General features: G+C 47.4%; 1 protein-coding gene and 1 long non-coding RNA gene across 3 annotated transcripts in view; both read left to right on the forward strand.

Annotated features, from left to right (window-relative positions):
- Positions 1–8245: 8245 nt before the first annotated feature.
- Positions 8246–21414, forward strand: part of NR2E1 (nuclear receptor subfamily 2 group E member 1) — a 30466-nt gene continuing 17297 nt past the window's right edge. Inside the window, exons 1-2 of one of the 2 annotated variants that reach the window (XM_039351140.1) lie at positions 8246–8995; positions 18021–18166. In XM_039351140.1, coding sequence (XP_039207074.1) covers positions 8971–8995; positions 18021–18166 — 171 coding nt within the window. In that variant the 5' untranslated portion in view covers positions 8246–8970. The remainder of the gene's footprint in view (positions 8996–18020; positions 18167–21414) is intronic. The other variant, XM_039351141.1, reaches the window with a different exon arrangement.
- Positions 11929–13511, forward strand: LOC120311532. Its single transcript, XR_005557645.1, has 2 exons — positions 11929–12678; positions 12762–13511. It is a non-coding gene; the product is annotated as an uncharacterized LOC120311532 (long non-coding RNA).

Raw genomic sequence — 21414 nt, forward strand, 5'->3', positions numbered from 1 at the left:
GGCTTTTTCAGCATCTAAAAATATCAGCCATGCAGGGACTTGGTTATTCTTGTCTAAATATTCTAATAAATTAATGATTTGTCTAACATTATTTTTCATATACCTACCAGTTATAAACCCAGATTGATCTTTATGCACAAGATGATGCACAACCCTCATAACCCTATTTACTAAGATTTTTACAAATATCTTATAGTCCACATTTAAAAGAGATATAGGTCTATAATTCTTTGGTAAAGTAAGATCTTGATCCTCTTTTGGAATCAAAGAAATAAAAGCACTACGCCATGAAGGAGGAATCTCTGAGCCCTGTAAAATATCATTGAAAAGATCACCTAGTGGTTGGATCATCTCCTCCATTAAAACTTTATAGTATTCATTTTTATCAAGATCCCACGCATAAATGCTTTACCTGCATCCCATACCATTGACATTGAAGTCCCCTTATGCATATTTAAAGCAAAATAATCCTTTAAAGACTCCTTTAGCTTTTGAATATTCTTTTCTTGTCTAAATAAGTTTTCATTCACCCTCCAGGATCTTCTCTCCTCTTTTTTTTGAGTCAGCTCCATCCAGACTGGACTATGATCCGTCAACGACCTAGGAAAAATCTTTACGTTCTTTACTCTATTGTATAAGTCCGTTGTAATAAAAAAAAAGTCAATTCTTGAGAAGGATTGGTGTCTATCTGAGAAGAAGGTAAAGTCTCTCTCCTCTTGATCACATTCCCGCCAATAATCCCTTAATTCCCAATCCTCCTTCATATCAAAAAAAGCTTTAGGTAATTTTGCCTGTTTAAAAAGAGGAGAAGAACCTTTCTTGTCCCTTTGTATATCTAAGACGCCATTCCAATCACCCATTAATACCACGGATCTATAGTCCAGCAAAGTTATTTTTTGATGTAGCAATCTATAAAATTGTTCCTGTTGCTGATTTGGTGCATAAAGTCCCACTATGAGTATTTTCTTACCATACAGACCAAGTTCAATCATCACATATCTTCCTTGGGGATCTGATTCTACCAGACAAGCTGGTAGATTTTGCTTCACATAGATAACCACTCCCCCCTTTTTCCCAGGAGCAGAAGATACAAAATGGGATCCCAGACGGGCATTAACTAAGTATTTCTGATATTTAAGTAAAATATGAGTTTCCTGTAGACAAATAATATCATTGTTATGTTGCTTCAAATAATAAAAAATTTTCTTTCTTTTCTGTGGGGAATTCAATCCATTAACATTCCAGGTCAGGAACTTTGCCATCTCCCTTAGCCATGAGCCTGGAGAAGACTCCCTGGAGATCTGCCATTCCTGCCTGTGTTGCAGAACTCTTGGGTCTTGCTCCTCCCACCGGCGATGAAACACTTTCGGAAGAAGATTCTTTAGCCTCTCTTTTACGTTGCTCCTTCTCCTTACGTCTATAAGCTGCACGGGTCATTCTCTGGTCTTTAACCTCCGTTTGACGTTGCCATTCAGCTTGCAGCATCCCAGCAGAAACCAGACCTAGTGCTTCAGATTGCTCCAACTCTTTGCCACTCAGGGGTTTCTGAACAGGTGGAACTGAGCCTGCACCCAGGACCGTGTTGTAAAACTCTTTGGCTTTATCAACCGTGTTCAACCTATAACGCATCCCCGCTCAGAACGATACCCATTGGGATCTCCCATCTAAATGGCATCAATCTGGCTTTAAGCTCATTAGCTAGAAAAGCAAAATCTTTCCTACTTCTTAAAATTTTTGATGGGATTTCCTTTAAGATGATAATATCTTGGGCAGCAATCTGGAATCTCTTATTATAGAAAGCTTGTATAATTTCGTTACGCAGAGACTTCTTTGTAAAATAAATCACCACATCTCTAGGCAAATTCTTCTGCTTGGCAATCCAAGAGTTAACTCTATAAATTTTTTCCACTTCTCTGCGTAATTCTCCTTTATCCATATTCAGAGCAATAGCTAAATCAGTAAGCACCACCTCCATCAGGTCTTGATTCATATCTTCCTTAAGGCCCCTGATCCTCAGAGCATACTCCATCTGTCTATACTGGAACATAAGGATGTCTTCTTGTGAAGTCTCCATCTTCCTTTCCATATCTTGAAATTTCTCCCAAGTGACTTAATATGAAATAAATACCTCTGGGAGAATGCTAGGACAAAAATAACTTCCAGAATTTGACAGGATTATGAATCTGGCAAGTTCCTGTAGAGCAGTGGTTCTCAACCTGTGGGTCGGGACCCCATTTGGGGTCGAACGACCATTTCACGGGGGTTGCCAAACAAGGCTGTCCGCCATTTTTTCCCCCTTTTCTTTGGCCACGCTCCTGGCACCCGGTGATGTATAAGTGGTTGGGGGTCACCACAACATGGGGAACTGTATTATGGGGTCGCGGCATTAGAAAGGTTGAGGACCACTGCTGTAGAGTAAGATAACTGAAACTGACTAATAGAATGTCTTCCTTCAAGAAGGACATGAGAGAAACTAACCAATACTGTACTGAGAAACTGAGAATACTCAACAGAAGCCTGATTGAATAGCCCCAGCAATGAGGGGAAGCACTACTTAATATAGAATAATGCTAATAAGGTATCTCTTATTCCCCAAGTAAAATCCTGGGGATCTGTTATCATGTTGGGGCCTGGAGTAATGATTCTGAGCTATTTCAGATGAACATAAGATGAGGATATCATCATGTGACCAAGGGAGAAGAATGGGTTTGTGATGAGCATGTTTGTGTTGTGGTAAATTTCAAGTAGGAACAGGGATTCCGTTCCTGTTGGAATTGACAGAAAGTGGAGCACAGCAACATTCTACTGTATTGTTTAATCATACAGCAAAGTTTAATCACAAAATAACATTCCAAGCAATTTCTTTATTGCAGTTGCTTTGTGTTCTTGCTCTGAGAACAGCATACTTGAGTTCCTGGCTAGTTTCCCATGTGAATACTGGCTAAGCCCAACCTTGCCAATATTTTGAAATAGCTATTTGTCTTCCTTACCCACAAAATATCCATTTTCCTTTCATTGTATAAATGATCCCTAGGTAAAAGAAGCTTCACTACTGAAGTACCAGCAAAAACAGCTTCTGACACTTGGTATGTTTGCCAGCGTTTCAGGCAATCACCTCTTTCTTTAAAAGCAGTATGATACACTCAAGCAAAAGGAGGCTAGAATGTTCTTTTCTGATTAGCCAGCAACTAATATGTGCTCTATTCAACTGCTTTCAATTTGTATATTCAGATTCATTTTTGAAACTGCAGAAGTTTAGATGTCTCATTCTTACATACATATTCATGAAGTGTCTACAAGACTGGACAATAAGAATATGTGCAACAGCAGAGATCAACATTTCAGATAATCTGACTTCAAAGAGAACCAACTTTCCATGGATTTAAGTCAAATATTTAACTTGTAGTAATTCAAACATGCATATTTATTAGCTGGTCAATGCATCATTTGCATATGTGGGTGGGTATCACAGATAAAAGCATTGTGGACTGACATTCGCTAATCATCCCAAGTACAATACTTTTCAATAAAGTCAATTCAGATGTTCAACTGTCAGTCATCAAATCTAGACAATGTGCATCTGCAGCTCAGATCACAATTTACTTAGCACTGTACTATTTTAATTGATTAAATTATTAGATAAAATAGTTTGAAATCTCAAATGAAAACTGAAGAAAAATAACTATATTATTATCGTTCATCTCACAGTCAGCCAGATGTTAGACTGGATTTGGCATGTTTATTATTATTATTATTACTATTATTATTATTCCCTATTCATGCATAGTGACTCTAGGCAGTGTACAAAATTAAGATCCGCAGTTTAAAAATTCATAGTTTAACATAGTTTAACACACATACCTTCTTTTGTAAAGTCTTCCTTGAAATAATAGATAAGGATAGCTGTAGAATTCTTAAGACAAAATTTCAAAAAGATAGATGTAATTTATACAGATTTCAATGAAAAATTGGTCACAAAATATATCATCTGGTTGCAATATTTATACACACTTGATTGGGAAGAAGATCAATTTAATTTTATGGTCTCTTGATCTGCAGGATATTATATTATAAAGCCTCAGTCCTAATCACTTTTGTTTGGCAATACACTATTGAACGGAGTCTTTCAGTAAAATATATAGATATTGTATATTTGTGACAGCTCACAAACTTGTGATAGCCTTTTTCCACATCTGTTGCTCCAAGTCTATAGGACTGCAGTTTCCAGCATCCCCAACCAATAGCTAATAGATAAGAATGGTGGAAGTTGTACCATACATCAAAGGGGTGTAAAATTCATGGAGTTCAGAGAGACTGAATCTGTCTGTCTGTCTGTCTGTCTGTCTGTCTGTCTGTCTGTCTCTCTCTCTCTCTCTCTCTCTCTCTCTCTCACACACACATACACACACACACACACACACACACACACACACACACACACACACACGAGACAAACTAGGTTAAGTCATCATACTGTATAGTTATTTGAGTTCAGCTCAAAGTGATAAGTGAACCAAGACATTGCAATCTACAAATCATGATATGTACCTTACTATGAGATCTGAGCCTAAACACATGACTGAAATGTGAGACTGAGACCTAGTAAGTGGTAACCCAAACTAGCCTCAGCATTACAAAGGCGAAGGCTTTCTAAATTAAATGAGACTCCATATTACTGTTTAACTTCAGTCACTATGTTCCTGGTTCATTCAGTTAACCCTGTTAGTTCACCTCCAAGTTGCCTTGTGGGCTGCTAAGTAGTTTTAGATCTTTAAAGCCCAACTTCCTCGGATCTTCTAGGGTGGCACATAACAGCTGGCAAAGCCCCACACCTTTCCTTCTCTGGACATTGTAGGGAGCTGAACAAAGAATCTTGGAAAGCTGGTGTCCAAACAAGAACCCCTCTACTCTCTCTTATTACACTGAGTGCAAGCCTCTGAAGCAATAAGTACTCCTGGACGAGAGACCAATAAAGACCCTGGGATCTCCCCTCTCCCAGAGGAACTAGAGCCCAAGGAATTCAAGGAGGTGCTCCCTTGTGCTCATGGATCAGCACCTGAGACAAAGTGGGCGGCATCTAGTTCTATTTACAGCTCTTCCCCAATGGATGGTTCGCTTTTCCCTCCACAGTACCCTCTTCCGCACTAAATGATGCAAAATAGCCCCAAAGAAGCCTCCTTCACTGGGAGAGGTTAATAAGCCCTTGTTTGACTGACAGAGTCCCTGATTGGGTTTAAAGTTCGACTTTAGTAATCTCTTCAAGATCAGGGGCCCGGGCAATTTGCTCTCTTTAGCCAGACTCTCCAGATCGAGGGAGGGGGGGGGGAAGAGAGCGCGATCAGAGAGGAAGGAAAGCAAGCAACTTCTGCTAGGGCCAGCGGATGGGCAAGGACGGTGGGGAAGATGGGCCTTGTATTTTAGAAGGCTCGCTCTTCTTTCACACACACACAGTGGCCTCTTTTTGTCTTCCCTGGCAGGTTGTCACGAGTTGCCGGCCCTCCTTACGGGGGCCCGGGGATCGAGATCCCGAACTGGTGACTTCCTTTGGAGCTCCGTGGGGGGGGGGGGCGGTTTCTGCCGTGAATTCTCTGAAAAACGGAATGACACGATCCGGAGCGAAGGGTTGAGTTGTTCGATCTGTGGCGGAACAGAAGCTGAATGCAAAACGAGATGCTCGCACACGCACGAACACGGAGACACACACACACACACACACGTGTCTTGCTTTTCCAAGTCAACTGTACTCCTCTGGAGACCGGAGATCAGAGGTCTGCTGGATGTTCACCCTGAAGGCTGCAGCTCGAGTTGAGCTATACTCGAGGTAGGCATAATCGAGATGTTTGGGTCGAGGGGAGGGATTCTGACCCCGAGTTCTTTCCTTTAAAATTGTCTCCGATCACCTTAAGAATGACCTTTCGGGAGACAACATTTGAGAAGTTCTGGAAAGCTTTGCTAGGAGTTTCAGGAGTAGATTATCCTGCCCAGCTCGGAATAATGTGCACCGCTGCTAATGGTTCAGCTCCCCGTGTGTTGGGTCCTTCCCTTGAACAAAGAATTTTGCTTGTGAAATTACAACCTTATGCTGGACTACAGTTTCTAACGTTCTGCCATCATAGTTAATGCTGGCCAGAGAGATGGGGTTTCTAGCTTTTAGCTATCTCCTTCTCATTAGGTGAGAAAGTATATGTTTTTTTGGGAGACATTATCAGGTCTTCTTCTCTAGAAACACGCATTGGAAGTTGTTCATATAATTGTGTGTGCACACGTGTTATCGCTTTGGGTACCCAGATGTCCGTGTGTGTATGTTACAGATACAATTGAGGAACACACTCCTGCAACACGATGTACTTCCGCCGAATCTTCATCGAGTGACAAGTTCTAGATCAGGGGCAGGCAACCTTGGCTCTTTTATGACTCGTGGACTTCAACTCCCAACTCCCATGCTGGCTCAGGAATTCTGGGAGTTGAAGTCCACGAGTCATAAAAGAGCCAAGGTTGCCTGCCCCTGATCTAGATTGAATGACTAATGGGAGACTGGGTGACCAGTCTTAGGATCTCACGGAAATCCTAACGTCAAACGTTTCTTCTCTAAGGATTTATCCGTAGCCCAGTCACACACACACACACACACACACAGAGCATTGTAGGGAAGCATTTTCTTGCCAGTTGCTAGTGTGGTCCAGAGCAGTGGTCTTTCCTGCTGGTCTTCCATCCAAATCTAACCAACGGCCAGCTTTTTCTCGAGATCAGCCACCAGCAATTAGGTGCTGCCACCTGCTGTGTGCGGGTGATGCTTCCTTTAGCGAAGAAATGGCCTTCGGGAGCTACAAGGACCTTCCCGTGATCTCAGTGTTCTTACAACCAACACTACAGCCAGGCCAGCCTGAATTTGGTTACCTACATACCGCTTTCCTTGGCACAGCAGCAACCAAAAGAACGAGAGAGAGAGGGGGGAGGGGGGAGGGAGAGAGAGGGGGAGGGAGGGAGAGGGGGAGGGAGAGAGAGGGGGGAGAGGGAAGAGAGAGGGGGGAGGAGGGAAGGGGGGGAGAGAGGGAGGGAGGGAGGGAGAGGAGAGAGAGGGGGGAGGGAGGGGGGGAGGGAGAGAGAGGGGGGAGAGGGGAAGGGGGAGGGAGGGAGAGAGGGAGGGAGAGGAGAGAGAGGGGGAGGGAGAGGGGGAGGGAGAGAGAGGGGGGAGAGGGAGAGAGAGGGGGGAGAGGGAGAGAGAGGGGAGAGGGGGAGGGGAGGGAGGGAGGGAGGGAGAGGAGAGAGGGGGGAGGGAGAGGGGGAGAGAGAGAGAGAGAGCATCTGATTCTCCTCCAATGCACTCTAGGCACCTGTCTGAAACCTTCGCCAGGGAGCAGGGCCCAGTGGAAGAGCTACCCAGCGTCTTCACAAACGTTTTTCAGCATTTTTGCAGCAGCCCTTGTGGAGTTGTGGAGCAAGGAGCGTCCCTCCATCACAGCACAGGGAGGCTTTCTCCTGTCCTTCCTCAAAGCAGGGCCACCAAGTCTGGGCTGCAAAAATCCAGACCAAAGCAGCGGGGCGCCAACGAAAGAGGGTGCGAACGGTTCTTATTTGCGGCTGGCTTTGGGATCTGGTAGGCCCTCCCATCCCGGGGACTGGAACCCCCGATGGGGGGGGGGGAAAAAAACCACATTGCCTCCGTCTCTCTCGCTCGAGTCAGGATGCACCGGGCCTCGCTTTGCCACAGGTCGCTATCCCTCGACTTCGGACTGCCTGGGCTTTTAAACCCGCCCCTCGCGGTTGGTAGCGACCGGGGGCCTTTGCCGTTGGCGGTCGCTTTAAGTCCCGAAGGAAGGAGGCCGGTCGACGCAAATGGCGTTTCCCAAGTGAATCGCCTCACCCAGGGAAGGGGGGGGGAACCGAACTCGCTAAGACGCTCTCCGGGAGCCACCCCCGAACTTTGCCTTCCTCTCTCGCTCCTCTTTCCGAGCGTCCGCGCGGCTGCTCAGAGGACCCGGCTCCGAAACCGGCTCCCCCACAGCCGCCGCTCAGAAGCGGCAGGTAAGTTCATTCATTTGCTGAGTTTTCCCGCTGGCTCTCTCTCTCTCTCGCTCGCTCGCTCGCTCCCGCAGAGCCCCGGCTGACGTCACGGCCCTCTCCGAGAATTGGATTGCGGGGGCGGAGAGGGGGCAAGAGAAGCCAAGGGGAGCGTCGCCTCCCCTCCCCTCCCCTCCCTTCTTCCCCCCCCCCTTCCGCCGGCTGCCTGCTTGTCAGAATTCCCGGGGGGGATATTACAGGCGCTTCAGACTGGAGGCTCAAAGCGCCAAGTCAACCCAGGGCGAGGAACTTCTGGCGCCCTTTCACTTTTCCTGCCTTTCTTGATTTTGCTGCCATTCACTTTCTGGGAACCAGACTCTGCCGCCGCCTCCTCCTCCTCCTCTGTCCCCCCCCCCCCTCCCGCGCGCATTTTCTTACTTTTTTCAGCCTCCGATCGGTGTCTGGGCTCAGTGAGCTGCTCAGCTCGGTTTCTGCTTCTCAAATCCTGCCTTCTCCGCAGGCGTCGCCTTTCCCCCCCTCCCAGCCTCCCAGCCACCCACCCAGCCACCCAGCCTGCTCCGAGCTTCGGATCCCTAGCCGGGTGAAGAGAGCCGCTGCCGCGCTTCATATATACTTGGAAAAGACGGTGCAAGCGCCTTGCTTCGGCTCTTTCCTGGCCGGGAGAAACGTCGGATCAGCCAACCGGTCCAAGTTTCCGCTCCCGGGCTCCCGGCCATTCGGAGAAGATTGCGAGTAGGAGGAAGAGGAGGAGGAGGAGGAGGAGAGGAAGAAGGAAGAAGAAAAGATGCGAGGCTCGGCCTGGAGGAAGGGGCTCTAAAGCACCTGTCACGCCGTCCGGAGCAGAGCTGGGAAGGAGCGGAGCCTCCGCAAGCCAGCCGCAGGCAGCCTCCGCAGAGCGAGCCTCCCTAAGGCAGCGACGCCACGGCGCTCCTCCCGGAGGACCCCAGGATGAGCAAGCCGGCGGGATCAACAAGTGAGTAACGCTTGGCGGGGTCTCCCTCCAGAGAAAGCGGGAGCTGAACAGTTTCTGTCGGTCATTGAGCTTGGGATCCGTTGGCTCTCCTAAGCCGCTTCCTCCGAGTAAACGCGCGGAGGGTCAGGGATCTGGGGGCTTGGCTCATTTGGAAGGGGCTAGTGGAGTGGCTGCGCCGCCCGGGCCTAAAATGAACTTGAGACGTTGTGTGTGTGTGTGTGTGTGTGTGTGTGTGTGTGTGTGTGTGTGTGTGTGTGTGAAAGAGAGAGAGAGAGAGAGTGTGTGTGTGTGTGTCTTCCGTGTGAAAAAGAATCTCGGGGGGGGGTTTAGATCGTCTTTCCCTCCCCCCCCTTGAAATGTGAACGGGTTGTTGAAATGGAAAAAAAGGAAAGGAAAGAAGGAATTTTCCCCTCTCTGCAATTAATACATCTAATAAGAAGTTTAAACATCCCGTAGCTGAAAGCTACAGTCGCAAGAAGGGGTGGGCTTTGCTGAAAGAGGATTTACCCGGGAATACTATGCACACCATTTCCAGCCTTAATGAATAATCCTGGGGGCGAAAAAAAAAAAAAACCGGGGAAGCAGAAACAATTTAAAAGTCACATTTCACTTAATCCTCAGTCCGGGTACACTCATAACTGAAGGTTCCCCCCCACCACCACCACCTTTTTTTTTTTTAAGTCTGATTGACTGCGGTGGGTAGAAGTTGGCTTGAGACGTTGGAAATTCAAGATTTTGGAAATCGAGTGTGATGCGGGAGGGAGCCAGCAGCAGCAGGCACAATCCAATTTGGCCTGTGACAGGTGATGGGCGAAGCCGGTTTGGAAGGAATTCCTCTGGCCATAATTGTATCGTGTTTTTTATTTTTTATTTTTTTTTTCTAGTAAGGAAAGGGTGGAAAACAGAAACGCGCGGGGGGCAGTTCTCGCTTAAAAAAAAAAGTTCCAGATTTCTTTCTCCCCTTCTTTTCAGCCCGCCCGTCTCTCTTGCAAAGTTGCAGTTTAGCTTAAACTTTCTTTCGAATTCCATTAACTAGGCGGCAACGAGGGGGCGTTCGGAACTTTTGTCGCAGGTCACAAACAAACTGAAATCGCCCTTTTTTTTTTTTTTTGGACCGAGGTGTTGAAATCGCCTAAAGAAGTACCTTCAACAAAATGTTTGTCCTGGGCCAAACGAAAAACGGGAAGCGGTGATTAACGGGACAGAATGCTTTGCGAAGCCTTTTTCCGAGGAAAGAAAGGCGAGCGGTTCCATCTGGTTAGTGGGGAGAAGGATCGAGGCCACGTTGTAACAATTGACAGGGGAAACGGGGTGCGGGGCGCAGGGCCCGTTTTCTGGGGAAACGTTTCGGAAAAGAGTGGGGGGGGGAACCTTGGCCCTTTTCGATTCGGCCCGTCTGCATTTGGCCGGGCCGAACGCAGGGACGTTTCCACCGCCTACAAGGGACTCGTTCTCAGCTGAGCTGCTCGGCCTGGAAAAAGCAGAGAAGCCTCCAGCCGCCCCGGGAGGCTTCTACTCTGGTTCTGCTGCTGGCAGCCGTGGGGGACGTTTGGAAAACTTGCTGGAAAGTAAACTGGAAGGAGTCGACCCCCTGTTTCTAAACCCTCGGGACGCGCTCCGGCTTCCCTGAAGGGGAGTGAACAGGTGGGTTCACAGCCATATAGGACAGTCCGGCGAGAAGGGCCTGATTTTGGATGAACTCTCTTTTTTTTCCTCTCTCGGATCGGGTGGGAATCGCAATCGCAGCCGGCTCGACCCCAGCCGAGGCCCAGCCCAGTGAGTGGGAAACGCGGTCCCCCCGGGTAGGCGCGAACCCGTGCGAGAAACCGAATGCGGGCCGGAGCACGGGTCGAGCTGGGTCGACGACACGGCTCCGGCTCGTCCAACTCCAATAACGTAATTCCGTATTCCACTTGTCGTAAACATCCTTTGCCCCCCCCTCCCCCGCCTCCACGAGCCCTTACAAACTTTTGGAAAGGTTTAGGAAAGCGATCCGGGTGCCCCGAGGTGCAACGCCCGTAAGCCTCGAGGCCGAGGCCCCCCGGTTAGGTCAGCGAAGTGGATTGAATACGTCCCTTCGCCGTTAAAGCCGCGGGCTTGGCGGTTCCCATTGCCTCTTTTGGGAACTGGGCGCTGTGGAAAGCAAGCGGCGCCCCTTAGGAGTCGATCTGGAGAGCAAGACACGCGCGAAGGTGGATCCTAGCTTTGCTGATCCCTCCTCCTGCCCAGACCCCGCGCGAACTTTCCTCCTCCGTCAGCCTCGGCTACCGACGACGCTCGGCCTCGCCCTGAAATCAGCGCGCCGAGCTCTCGGTCTGAGACGGCCGTGGAGGCTGCCCGGATCTCCACGCCTTCAAAACGAAGGCGGCCGCCTCCCCGGGACGCGGCGAAAGTCCGGGCTTCGGACCCCACGCTCTCGGTTACCCCGTGGCCCTCCCGGGCCAGACGGACCGGCCAGCCGCTTCTCCGAAGAGGAAGCGGGTGGTCCCGTCTGCTTTTGGGTCTGGGAAAGCCCGATGGGGCCGCGGAGAGGAGATGAAGAAGCGAGCCCCTCGGGAAAGGAGGAACCCCCCTCTTCTGCCCGGGGGGGCCTGCGGGGGGGGCTGCGCTTTCCCTTCGGCCAGGGCTGGAGAGCGATCGGCGAGCCTCTCGCTGCTTGGGTGGTAAACGGGACCCCGCCGCGGAGTCCCCTTCGAGCCGCCTAACTTCTTTCAGCAGCCTGTGATGGTAATTACAGTAATCGAAGCTGCCAGGGAGCTTTACGCCAGGCTCCAGCACAGGAGGAGGGGAGGGAGAGAGAAAGCCCCCCCCCTCCCGGACGCCCCGTCGAGGAATGCGCCGAGCCTCCTCCAAGCCCCGAGCCAGGCCTTTGCCCGGCCTTGGGCGGTGCTCGGCTGACCCTGCTTGAAGAAGGGAGCCGAGTTTCCTTCGCTGCCACTTTCTCCCTTTCCCTCCCCCCCCCTCCACCCCGTTTTATCTTTCCTTAGCCTCACAACCTCCGTGGCTGAGACCGAAGGGCCGGGTCTTCCCCCCCCAAAGCCCGAAAGAGTCCCATAAGAAGATCCAGGCGACGAGACGTGTGTGTGTATGGGGGGGGGGGGGAGAATTGGGCTAAGGTTTAGAGAAGGGTCGGGGAAGATGCCCGGTTTTTAAGGCAGAGAGCCATGGGCTGTCCTCCCTCGGGGAGTTTGGAAGGGGGCCAAGGCCGGCTGGATTGCCCCCCACCCACCCACTCACTCACTCACTCACTCCCCAGCATGGATCGCGACGTTCGCAGAGGCGGCGGGAAAAGGCCCTTCGGAAAGCCCACCTCGAAAGCCGGAGAAGCCGAGCTGGCTGGGTGGGTGGGTAGGATGTGCGCTCCCGGGCACCGACGGCGCTGAAATCAACAGGCTCGTTCAAGAGAGACGGCGGGCGTCTGAAACCCCACCGCCTGCGGCGATAACCTCCGGGCGCTTCGCGGGGGGGTGAGCGGTGGGGCGAGGCAGAGCAAGCACCCAATTAAGTCGGAGTGGCTAACGCGGAGCGGTAGACGGGAAGCAGCGCCGGAGGAGTCTGGAAGAAACCCAGCGGGCGTCGAGGCAATCAGGCCCGCGACGCCTGTTTAATACAAACAGAATTAATGCCGGTTAATTAAAATACACCAGGGTAAGGCAAAGGCGCGAGTGGCCCCGAAACGAAAGGTAAAAACCGCCACTGATTTCTCAGTCGGGAACCAACGTCCACGTGGAGGCTTCGGTCTCTTGAGGTGTTGTTTTTTTTCTAGGATGGCGCGCTTTCTCGCTGCCCTTCGCAAGCAGCCGCCTTCGCTCCAGCCTCTCGGGGCTTCGGAGAAAGAAGATCCGGGGAACCAGTGCCGGGGCTTCGCTCCTCAGTTTCCTTCAGCCGGGGCTTCTGGGGAACCCAGGCCCGGCAGCCCTGGATTTGTTGAGGACTTCCTTCCGAGGCGATCTTTGAGCAAGGGAGGCTGCCTCAAATTGCCCCGGGATTCAAGCTGCAGCTTCCGCTTCCAACCAGCCGGCGTTGGAAGTGAGCGCCTCTGCCGACGAGGCCTTGAGATTTGCTACAGAGGAGACCCGGTGCGGTTTGGCGGGAAACTGGGCTCCTGCTCCTCTGAAGGTGGTGTTTGCAAGCCAAAATGAAAATTACTCCCGCCTGTTTTGCTTCTCTGTGTGTTTAATTAATCCAGATCCAATATTGGGAGTTTTTAAAATATAAGGTTACAGGAGAGGGCACGAGAAAGAGTTTTCGGAATCATCGCCCACCAACGTTCTTACTGTAGGTTTCTATTAAAATAAAATAAAATAAAAATAGTACGTGGGTACGTGTGGTCGCCGGATCCACGGAAAATGAGATTCCTTTTTTTTTTTAAAGCGGGAAAAGGCCCCTCCACAATATTTGGAAATAAGCCTGTGTTTTAATTTCATCTCCGATTCATGTGCTTCCCACTACTGTATATGTACTTAAAAGTTCCAGTCTACCTTTGCTCAGAGAAATAAACTTTTAAACAAGCTGGCGCGACGTGTCAAAATATTCCTTTGCTTGGATCGCGAGGTTAAAAATAAGACTTCCAGCATTTGAACTGGATCGACGGTGGGGGAGGGGGGGAAGGAGGAGAGAAAGACTCGGGGTTGGCTACAGATATTTTATTCGGATCTAAAAGTCCCATTCGACCCGCGATTACTTTCTTTCGAGTAGAACGAATCGAAGTTAAGATTGGCGGCGAGGGGGGGAACGGCCTCCCCCGTATACCTCAGACCAAAATTACCTCGATTTAAGTAGCGTTCGCAGTGGGGGGGGGTGAACCTTTGAAATCGGATTGCGTTGTGTCCTCCTCGGAAGGAAAGGAGAGGAGAGGAGAGGAGAGGAGGGCTGGCGGGAGGGGTGGATCCGAAGCAGTCCGAGTCTAGAATGCGACCCGGAGATTTGCATAAGGAAATGGCCCGGTTTGTCGGAGGTGACACCCAACACCAGGGGCTGGCACCGTTGCATGTCCGATTTGCTCTCTCCTCCCCCACCCCTCTCGCCGAGTGTGGAAAGTCTGCCGAGGGACAGGGGGCGGGGCGAGGAGGGGGAGGGGGGGCGAGTCGAGCGCTCTCCTCCGGAGCCTTTGTGTGCAATCCGAATTCCCATGCTACCCTTTTTGACGGGTCACTGGTGACCCAATAGGCAGGTGGCAAGGAAGACGTGTAATTAGAGCGCTTGAGAAGCCAAGCTTGGCTTGGCCCGACTTTCCTTGGACAACGCCTACTTCCACAGCCACCCCTCCCTCCCTCTCTCCCTCTTACCACAGGACGCAACTTTAGGCGGGAGGGGGGGAGGGCCACCGATCCCCCTCCCCCCTGGACTCCCCTCGCTTGGCGGGCCCAACCCCGATCGCCCCCTCCTCTTTTTCTGACTGTCTCTCCCCCCCCCCCCCCGGCGCCCCACCTAATCCCATTCCTCCAGTCCGGATTGCTGCAAAGAGCAGCTGTCGAGTTTCATTTGGGGGAGAAGTCGGCGGCTTACGTTGATTGGAGGCGGTCAGATGAGTTTCTATTGGTGGGGGGGGATCATTAACTTAACACTTTATCTAATGTCTCCATTGTCTGCCACGGAGGCCTCCTTTCAGAGCCTAGTTCGGCTTCTCAGAGGCTCCCGAGAGCCGGATTTTTGTCACTGCCCTTCCCATTCCCCCCCCCTCCGGATGGCTTGCGCAGAGACCCCCCTTCGACTCAAGAAGCGTCAGTGACCGAACCGGCTCCGGAGAGGTTCGGATTCTTTCCTGCCTCCCACCCATCCCCTCCCCCGGACCCCCGGTCAATATATAGGAGGGTGAGAAGAAGGTGTCTCCCAAGTCATTTTCAAGCTTGGTGTTCAGCGCTTTCCCTGCCCGAGTTCCCATTTGGCACTAAGCCACAACGTGGTTAGTTTGATTTTGGTATCCAGTGTTGTGGGAAATTCTTTAAGTTGCGGTTTACAAAGTGGGATTTATAGCTGGGGGGGGGGATCTCTGGGCCCATTCCGTTGTGGCTTCTTTGGCAATCCTGTTAATGTCAGCCTCTTGACATCTGAGTCCCAAAGTGCAGTGGGTTGGTTTCACAAAGCAAATTTGCTTAGCAGGCCTGCTTCCAGGCGTTTTATCCTGAACACACAGTGTCCAGGGTGCTTTCACAGTATTCTCTATGCAAGTCAACTTTCTTTTTGGACAATAGGACGGCGCTCTAGGTATTCCTGGGGCAGGATATGATGGGGCAGGATATGACATGGTTGGCTGGTGTAGGCTTACTTTGAAGTACAGGCAGTGCGCCCCCTTATACTCTAAGCATCAGTCTTGGAGCTGCCAATGCTTTCAACAATATGCTACCAGATCCTCACCTGTCTGCCAGCCTCACTGCAGGCACTTTGGTCAAGTTGAAAGTAAGCAAGGAGCGCTCAGTACTGCATTTCATCTCGAAGAAGCTGCAAAGAGATTCCAGCAGAACTGATTCAAGGAGACTGGAATTGGTGGCACTTTATTCACGCTGATGCCCAAGAACTTGGCCTTCCCTCAACTCTATGGGAAAGGAGATGGCCTGCACACTGCTGACTTAAAGAGGAGTCCGGCTAAGGCAATCCTTGGTAGTGACCAAGGTTTTTAGGCAACTGCTGTCAGCTAGCAGGAATCCACGTGGGAGATGAAAACAAGCAGGGCAAAAAAGCAAGATTAATCCATCCTCGAGCAGCTTCTGAAACCCCAATGGCCATCAATGGATGAGAATTCCCATCCCTTTGCCTCCAAAATACCATGGTCCTTGGCGGATGAGAATTGTAGCCCACCATTGGGAAAGGCAGGCTATATAGAGGGTTGGTGAGTTAGTTAGAGCAAAGTAATGAAAAGCCTATTATCGAAATTAGCTTGGGAGGTAAGAGACAACAGAAGAACGGTTGTCAGGTTTAGGACGAAGGCTGGAGGAAAGGAGGAAGGAATTTGAAGCAGTTACTCTTGAGGAAACAACTAGTTGGATCCCAGCCATTTGGTTTTCAGCTGACTAATCTCGGCATCAAATAGAATAAGTGAGAAATGTTAGGCAGCTGAATCCATCGAATTTCACATGCTTTCCCCCCCTGTAAACTTTCTGAAGTATCTTGCTGGCAACTGCAGGCTGATACTATAACCAGAATAAATGCCAACAAATCTGACATGAAGAAGGCAGGCTGAAATGTTGTTCCCTGTAGGAGGGGTCCTCTAAAGTTTCTACATGTTTGTTTTGATTTAGGGACTAAGCGACAAAGGCCATTTGAACTTAATGAAACTTTCTGGCAGGGTGGTCCTCAGTAAGAAAGGGTATGCCAGAACTCTGAATTTTGGTGGAAATGTGGTAGGAGAACACAAGATGACTCCCAAGAGTGCAGTTTGGTAAGGGTACGAAGGCAGAATTTTGATAAATGCTACCAGACATTGGAAGGATCAGCATGTGTAGTCTAGCAGAAGAAAAAATGGTGCTGGGTTGCCAACCACTTTTTAACATAACGTGTGGGGAAAAGCCATTCCAAGCAGTTTGTTCAAAGTTCCCTATGGGTAAGCAAGTTGTGCCAACAAAACTACGCAAAAGGAGATGTGTTCATGGCACATTAGGCGGGCACTTGAGGTAGGAAATCTCACACCTTAGCTCCTCTTCTCTGGCAAGCAAGATGCAAATATAACAAATAACTGTGGCTTTTTCAAGAGAAAACGCCTGCCAAGGCTAAAGCATCCATCTCATTTTATCTAAGGGTAGGACCAGCCTTGTTGGAGGAAGTCATTGCTGCTCTGCTAGAAGTATTTAAGCAGAATCCAACTGCTATCTGCCTCAGATGCAACAGTTACTTCTACGGTCAAAAAGATCAGATTAGATGATGTTTAGACTTGTGACACTGCTAAAAGGATGGTTCATATTGGTAGAGAAATAAAACACAGAAATTGCAGCTCTTCCTAACAAATAAAGCATAATGTTTAACCAAACACATGTGTTTAGGAATACTGTACAAGGGATTGTATTATATATTATATATTAGATATTTTCATTTTCATGAGAAATACACCCTTTTAGGTTAGTACTGAACTTTTCCATTTACAGATGAAGGCCATGTTCCTAAGGAAGTCTACTTCAGAATAAATCACTCTGAAATCAGTAGTAATTGAGAGTTAAATTGGGCTGCACAGACAAATTTTTAGGCAACTGTTGGGGTGTGGAAATAGTTTTGGAGAAATGCATCTTCAGATCACTACTCACCAAAAAATTTTCTGGTGATCTTGAATAAATCATTATCCTTATGTCCCTAGCCTAGCTCAGGATGTTTAGGGGTTAATGATGAAAGGCAAAAAGAGGAAATACGCACACCTCTTTAACTGACTGGAAATTAACTCAAGGTGAAGTAGCTATTTAGTCTCAGCATATGTTAGCACCTGGCTGACTTTGTTTAGCTATGAAAGTTAAGGAGGATTGAGCTTGGTTAGTATTTGGATGGAAGACTAATGGGGAATCTCAGGTTTAGTAGTTAAGATTGGGAAAGGGGGGGGGAGGAAGGAATCAGTGACAAAGTACTTCTATATTGGGACCAAGAATGATGCATTAATGATATAAGAAACATGAAGACACCTCCAGTCAAACTCACCTTAAAAGAGTCTTTATATTATCAGCGTGACCAGCTTCCCAATCTGATGCTCCCGCAGCCTGTTGATTTTAATAATCATCTACTCCTTGTAGAGGAATGGCAGGTAGGTAGCCTAACAAAACCAGAGGCGGAAGATTAAGGAAACCTGCTTTTAAACCTATTGTGCTATGTTATGTTCTTTGCATTAAGTGGGGCCATTTCCTTGTTCAGTTCCTACAGCAGACTTACCTCTGCTCTAAAGAAATTTATATTTCTGTGAGCCATGGGTTTGTTCAATTAACAAAACGACCTATTTCACTCTAAAATTCTATGGCTATTAGGATGACCGCCAGTTCTGGTACCTATTGCTTCCAAAAGATCAGGTTGCTCACTTTTTTTTTTAATCTGTCTCTGCCACTTTCATTTTCAGGCCGGATTTTAGATATCCCATGTAAAGTGTGTGGTGACCGCAGTTCTGGCAAGCACTATGGGGTTTATGCCTGCGATGGATGCTCGGGGTTTTTCAAACGAAGCATCAGAAGGAATAGGACGTATGTCTGCAAGTCTGGAAACCAGGTACTGTTTATAGCACAATTTCTTGTCATCCCTTCCCTATGGTTTGGGCAAAGTAGTTATATACCGTATTATAGTGGAAATTCCTGTCACCTGGGGAGCCTTGTCCTCTTGATTTTTCAAAATGATATATACTTAGGTAAGCACCAAATTTCAATTAACGTGCCAGAGGTTGCGGTGCATCCAATAATATGTTTGAATATGTATATCACCCCAACATCTTAAAGGCATATCTTCTAAATATGGATTTCGCAGTCTGAATATTTCAAAGCAGATAGAAAAAAAAAGTTCAGTGCTTCTCTCGTCCCCCTAAAATAAATTGTGGAGTCGGCAAGAGTGGGATAGATTCTCCTTGAAGCTTTTAGCTTAAGATCCTGTAAACGTTGGGGGTACTTTAAAGTTGCAATTCTGTGCACAAGGAGCAGCAAGGAAAGTTGATGTAGTTAGCAAAATGTATAGCTCAATGCCATGCATTTTGATTTAGAAGCAAATCCGGCTTAATTTGATATTGCTTACTCTAAAATAAAGCTGTAACACGTTTTTTTGTACTGTAACATTTGAGGCAAGGAAACGTATCAGGCAAGGTTGAAATTCACAGCCTAAGTAGTCTTTTTGAAATTTTGAGGTGCTGGCTGAAGATGGCTGCAGTATATAGGAATCGGACATATTCCAAATAAGTCCACGGAACTTTGTAGTTGTAGAGATAAAAGCACCAGGATATTTCACTTCATTGACCTAACTAAGTGGTCCTGAGTAAATATCACCCATTGATTGACTCATTGTCCCTTTAAAAATGATTTCCTTTCCCTGGTCCCAGTTTGCCAATTGTTTAAAATATTAGGAATCTGGACAGGAGGAATTAATGTCCTGTGAGATATTTATTGATAGACAGGTGTGTGTGTGTGTGGGGAAGAATAGAAATCACAAGTTCAGTGAAAATAGTTATCTCCTAAATTAACATGAAATGTGAGAGTTACTCTCATAGTGACATTGAGGAAACTTAGAAGTTGTGGCCAACATTGGATTGTTGCCAGGAAAAAAAAATACCCCACAGTTATTCCAAGAAAAAGTGTACAAGTTGAATCTTCTAAAGATTCGGGTGCAGCTCTTAGGGTACCCCTACCCCAAGTTCACTGTATCTGATATAGAGAGGAGATATTTACTGTACTAAATGGATAAGGAATGGGCATATTCATTCTAATCTAATTTAATACATTGCAGAGTGTTGTTGTTTTTTTTATCCTAGCTTAGTAGTATACAAATCAGAAAGGCAAGTATGACTTTTAGCACAAAATGGCTTGTGTAACCCGGATAGAATCTACTTGGGCACTTTTTCCATTTCAATTAATGGAAAAAGTGTTTTAGATAGATGAATAATCTTTATTGTCATTTTTTACCATGGGCACAATGGCACACATTAAAAATGAAATTTAGTTGCTTGCTCTCAAAGTGTACACATACATAACACTGTAGACATACATAACACTATTAGAATGTAGTATTCAGCCCAAGGCCATTGGAACTATAAAATTGCTCCACTTGTTTAAATATCCTGGGAGGGGAGTGACATTCTCCCAGGCACCAGGAATAAAGGGTGCAATACACAAAATCCCCAAAGCAGACAAACTCCCCAGACACACAAGCCCTTGCATGGTGGAATTCTGGAGATGGAAGAGGGTAACAACTGAGCTTTTATTTTGGCAGATGGTAAACAAGATACAAAGGAAATTCTGGTGGATATTAATGGTACATCACCTTCTAAGCAATGTGTTATCTGCTACTCCATTTACCTCAGTTTGGTCATATGCACTGCATTTCAATCTCATCCCGCCTCTGCATAGCATTTGATTGCTAGGGACTTGAGCAATCAACGGGCAGTTGCTCTTTGGCCCAGATTTTGGTCCATGGAATCATGGCTGGAGCACCTCAGTGGTCTTTGTAGAGCTAGTGCAAGAGCCTTGAGGATGGCCTTCTCTTGTAACTAGGTAGCAGCTACTATAGCAGCACGTGTGCAGCACTAGGATGGCTGAAAATATTAGAGTACGTTCTTGGTCCCCATAATATCCCAGTCATTTCTTTCTTTTCTTTCCCCTTTTCAAAACTTCCAATGTTTGTTTTTCTTTACATTCTCATAATCAGTTTATCAGATACCTTGCAAAACTGGGATCTTAGTTTCTCTTTCTGTTTTCTGTCTGTCATTTTCCTGTCCCATAATAATAGCACCTCCATTTTTGAAAGCAGTGAACTTTCAAACAGCCGGGAAGAGCAATTATCATGGTGTTTTTCCCAATGGGAAAATGTCCATTGATAATCCTCTTCTCTTCATCATTCCCCCCCCCCAAAAAAAACCAGGTATGCTCCTTATTAATATATTCCTATAATTTTTCCTTTCCCTTTTCATTTTATTAACATGCACAACATATGCATGTACTCTTCCTCCCTTCCTCTCCCTTCAAACTCCTATGCAAATAAAGTTACACTTTATACTTCACACTTTTCAAAGTGGTGTGAAAATGGAATTGTGCAACCTCCAACTTTTCTCATTTCTTTCCATGCTGAATAGTTTCTGCCACAATTATTTTCTTAAGGCTATTAAAAGTGCAAGGAAACTCTCTTGTGAAAGTAATTCTTCTCATCTGGGTTAATTCTTCCAATGCTATAAACTTCACTTTAACTTACTTTCCAAATTTTCAGATGATTTTATGTAGCTATAGTGAGCCTTTTTGCATCTGAACAGTTATTGCTGTGGGGCCAACTTACAAATTGTATGCAAAAACATATCAAAGAAAGCCTTGTCTTCTTTTTTTTTTAACACTTTTGAGCCATGGGTAGGAGGTTATTTTATTTGGAATAATGGATGGAAAGACACATTGAGTCCTGGTATATTTGAAACTTTGATCCACAAAGAGACTTCATTGGTGGAAAATCCAGGTCTTTAATAAGCATTTGAAATAAACAACAAGGCCAGACAAGCAGCATCTGGATAGCTGCAAAAGTCAAAAAAGGCAGGGAGTTTTCCTGCTTGTTTTTAGAAAATAATGTTTTATATGTTGTGGTTTACCAATAAATTCACAAAAGAGAAGAAATAGGGCTATTTCCTCCTCCTCCTCCTCCTCCTCCTCCTCCTTTCCAAAAGATTATGCAACTTTCTAGCCCAGTGTTTCTCAATCTTGACAATTTTAAGGCATGTGGACTTCAACTCCCAGAATTCCACAGCCAGCATTGCTGGCTGTGGAATTCTGGGAGTTGAA

This window comes from Crotalus tigris, unplaced genomic scaffold, assembly GCF_016545835.1.
Source record: "Crotalus tigris isolate CLP2741 ecotype Arizona unplaced genomic scaffold, ASM1654583v1 scf7180000018371.15429387391:27106975, whole genome shotgun sequence".
Classification (NCBI taxonomy): Eukaryota; Metazoa; Chordata; class Lepidosauria; order Squamata; family Viperidae; genus Crotalus; species Crotalus tigris.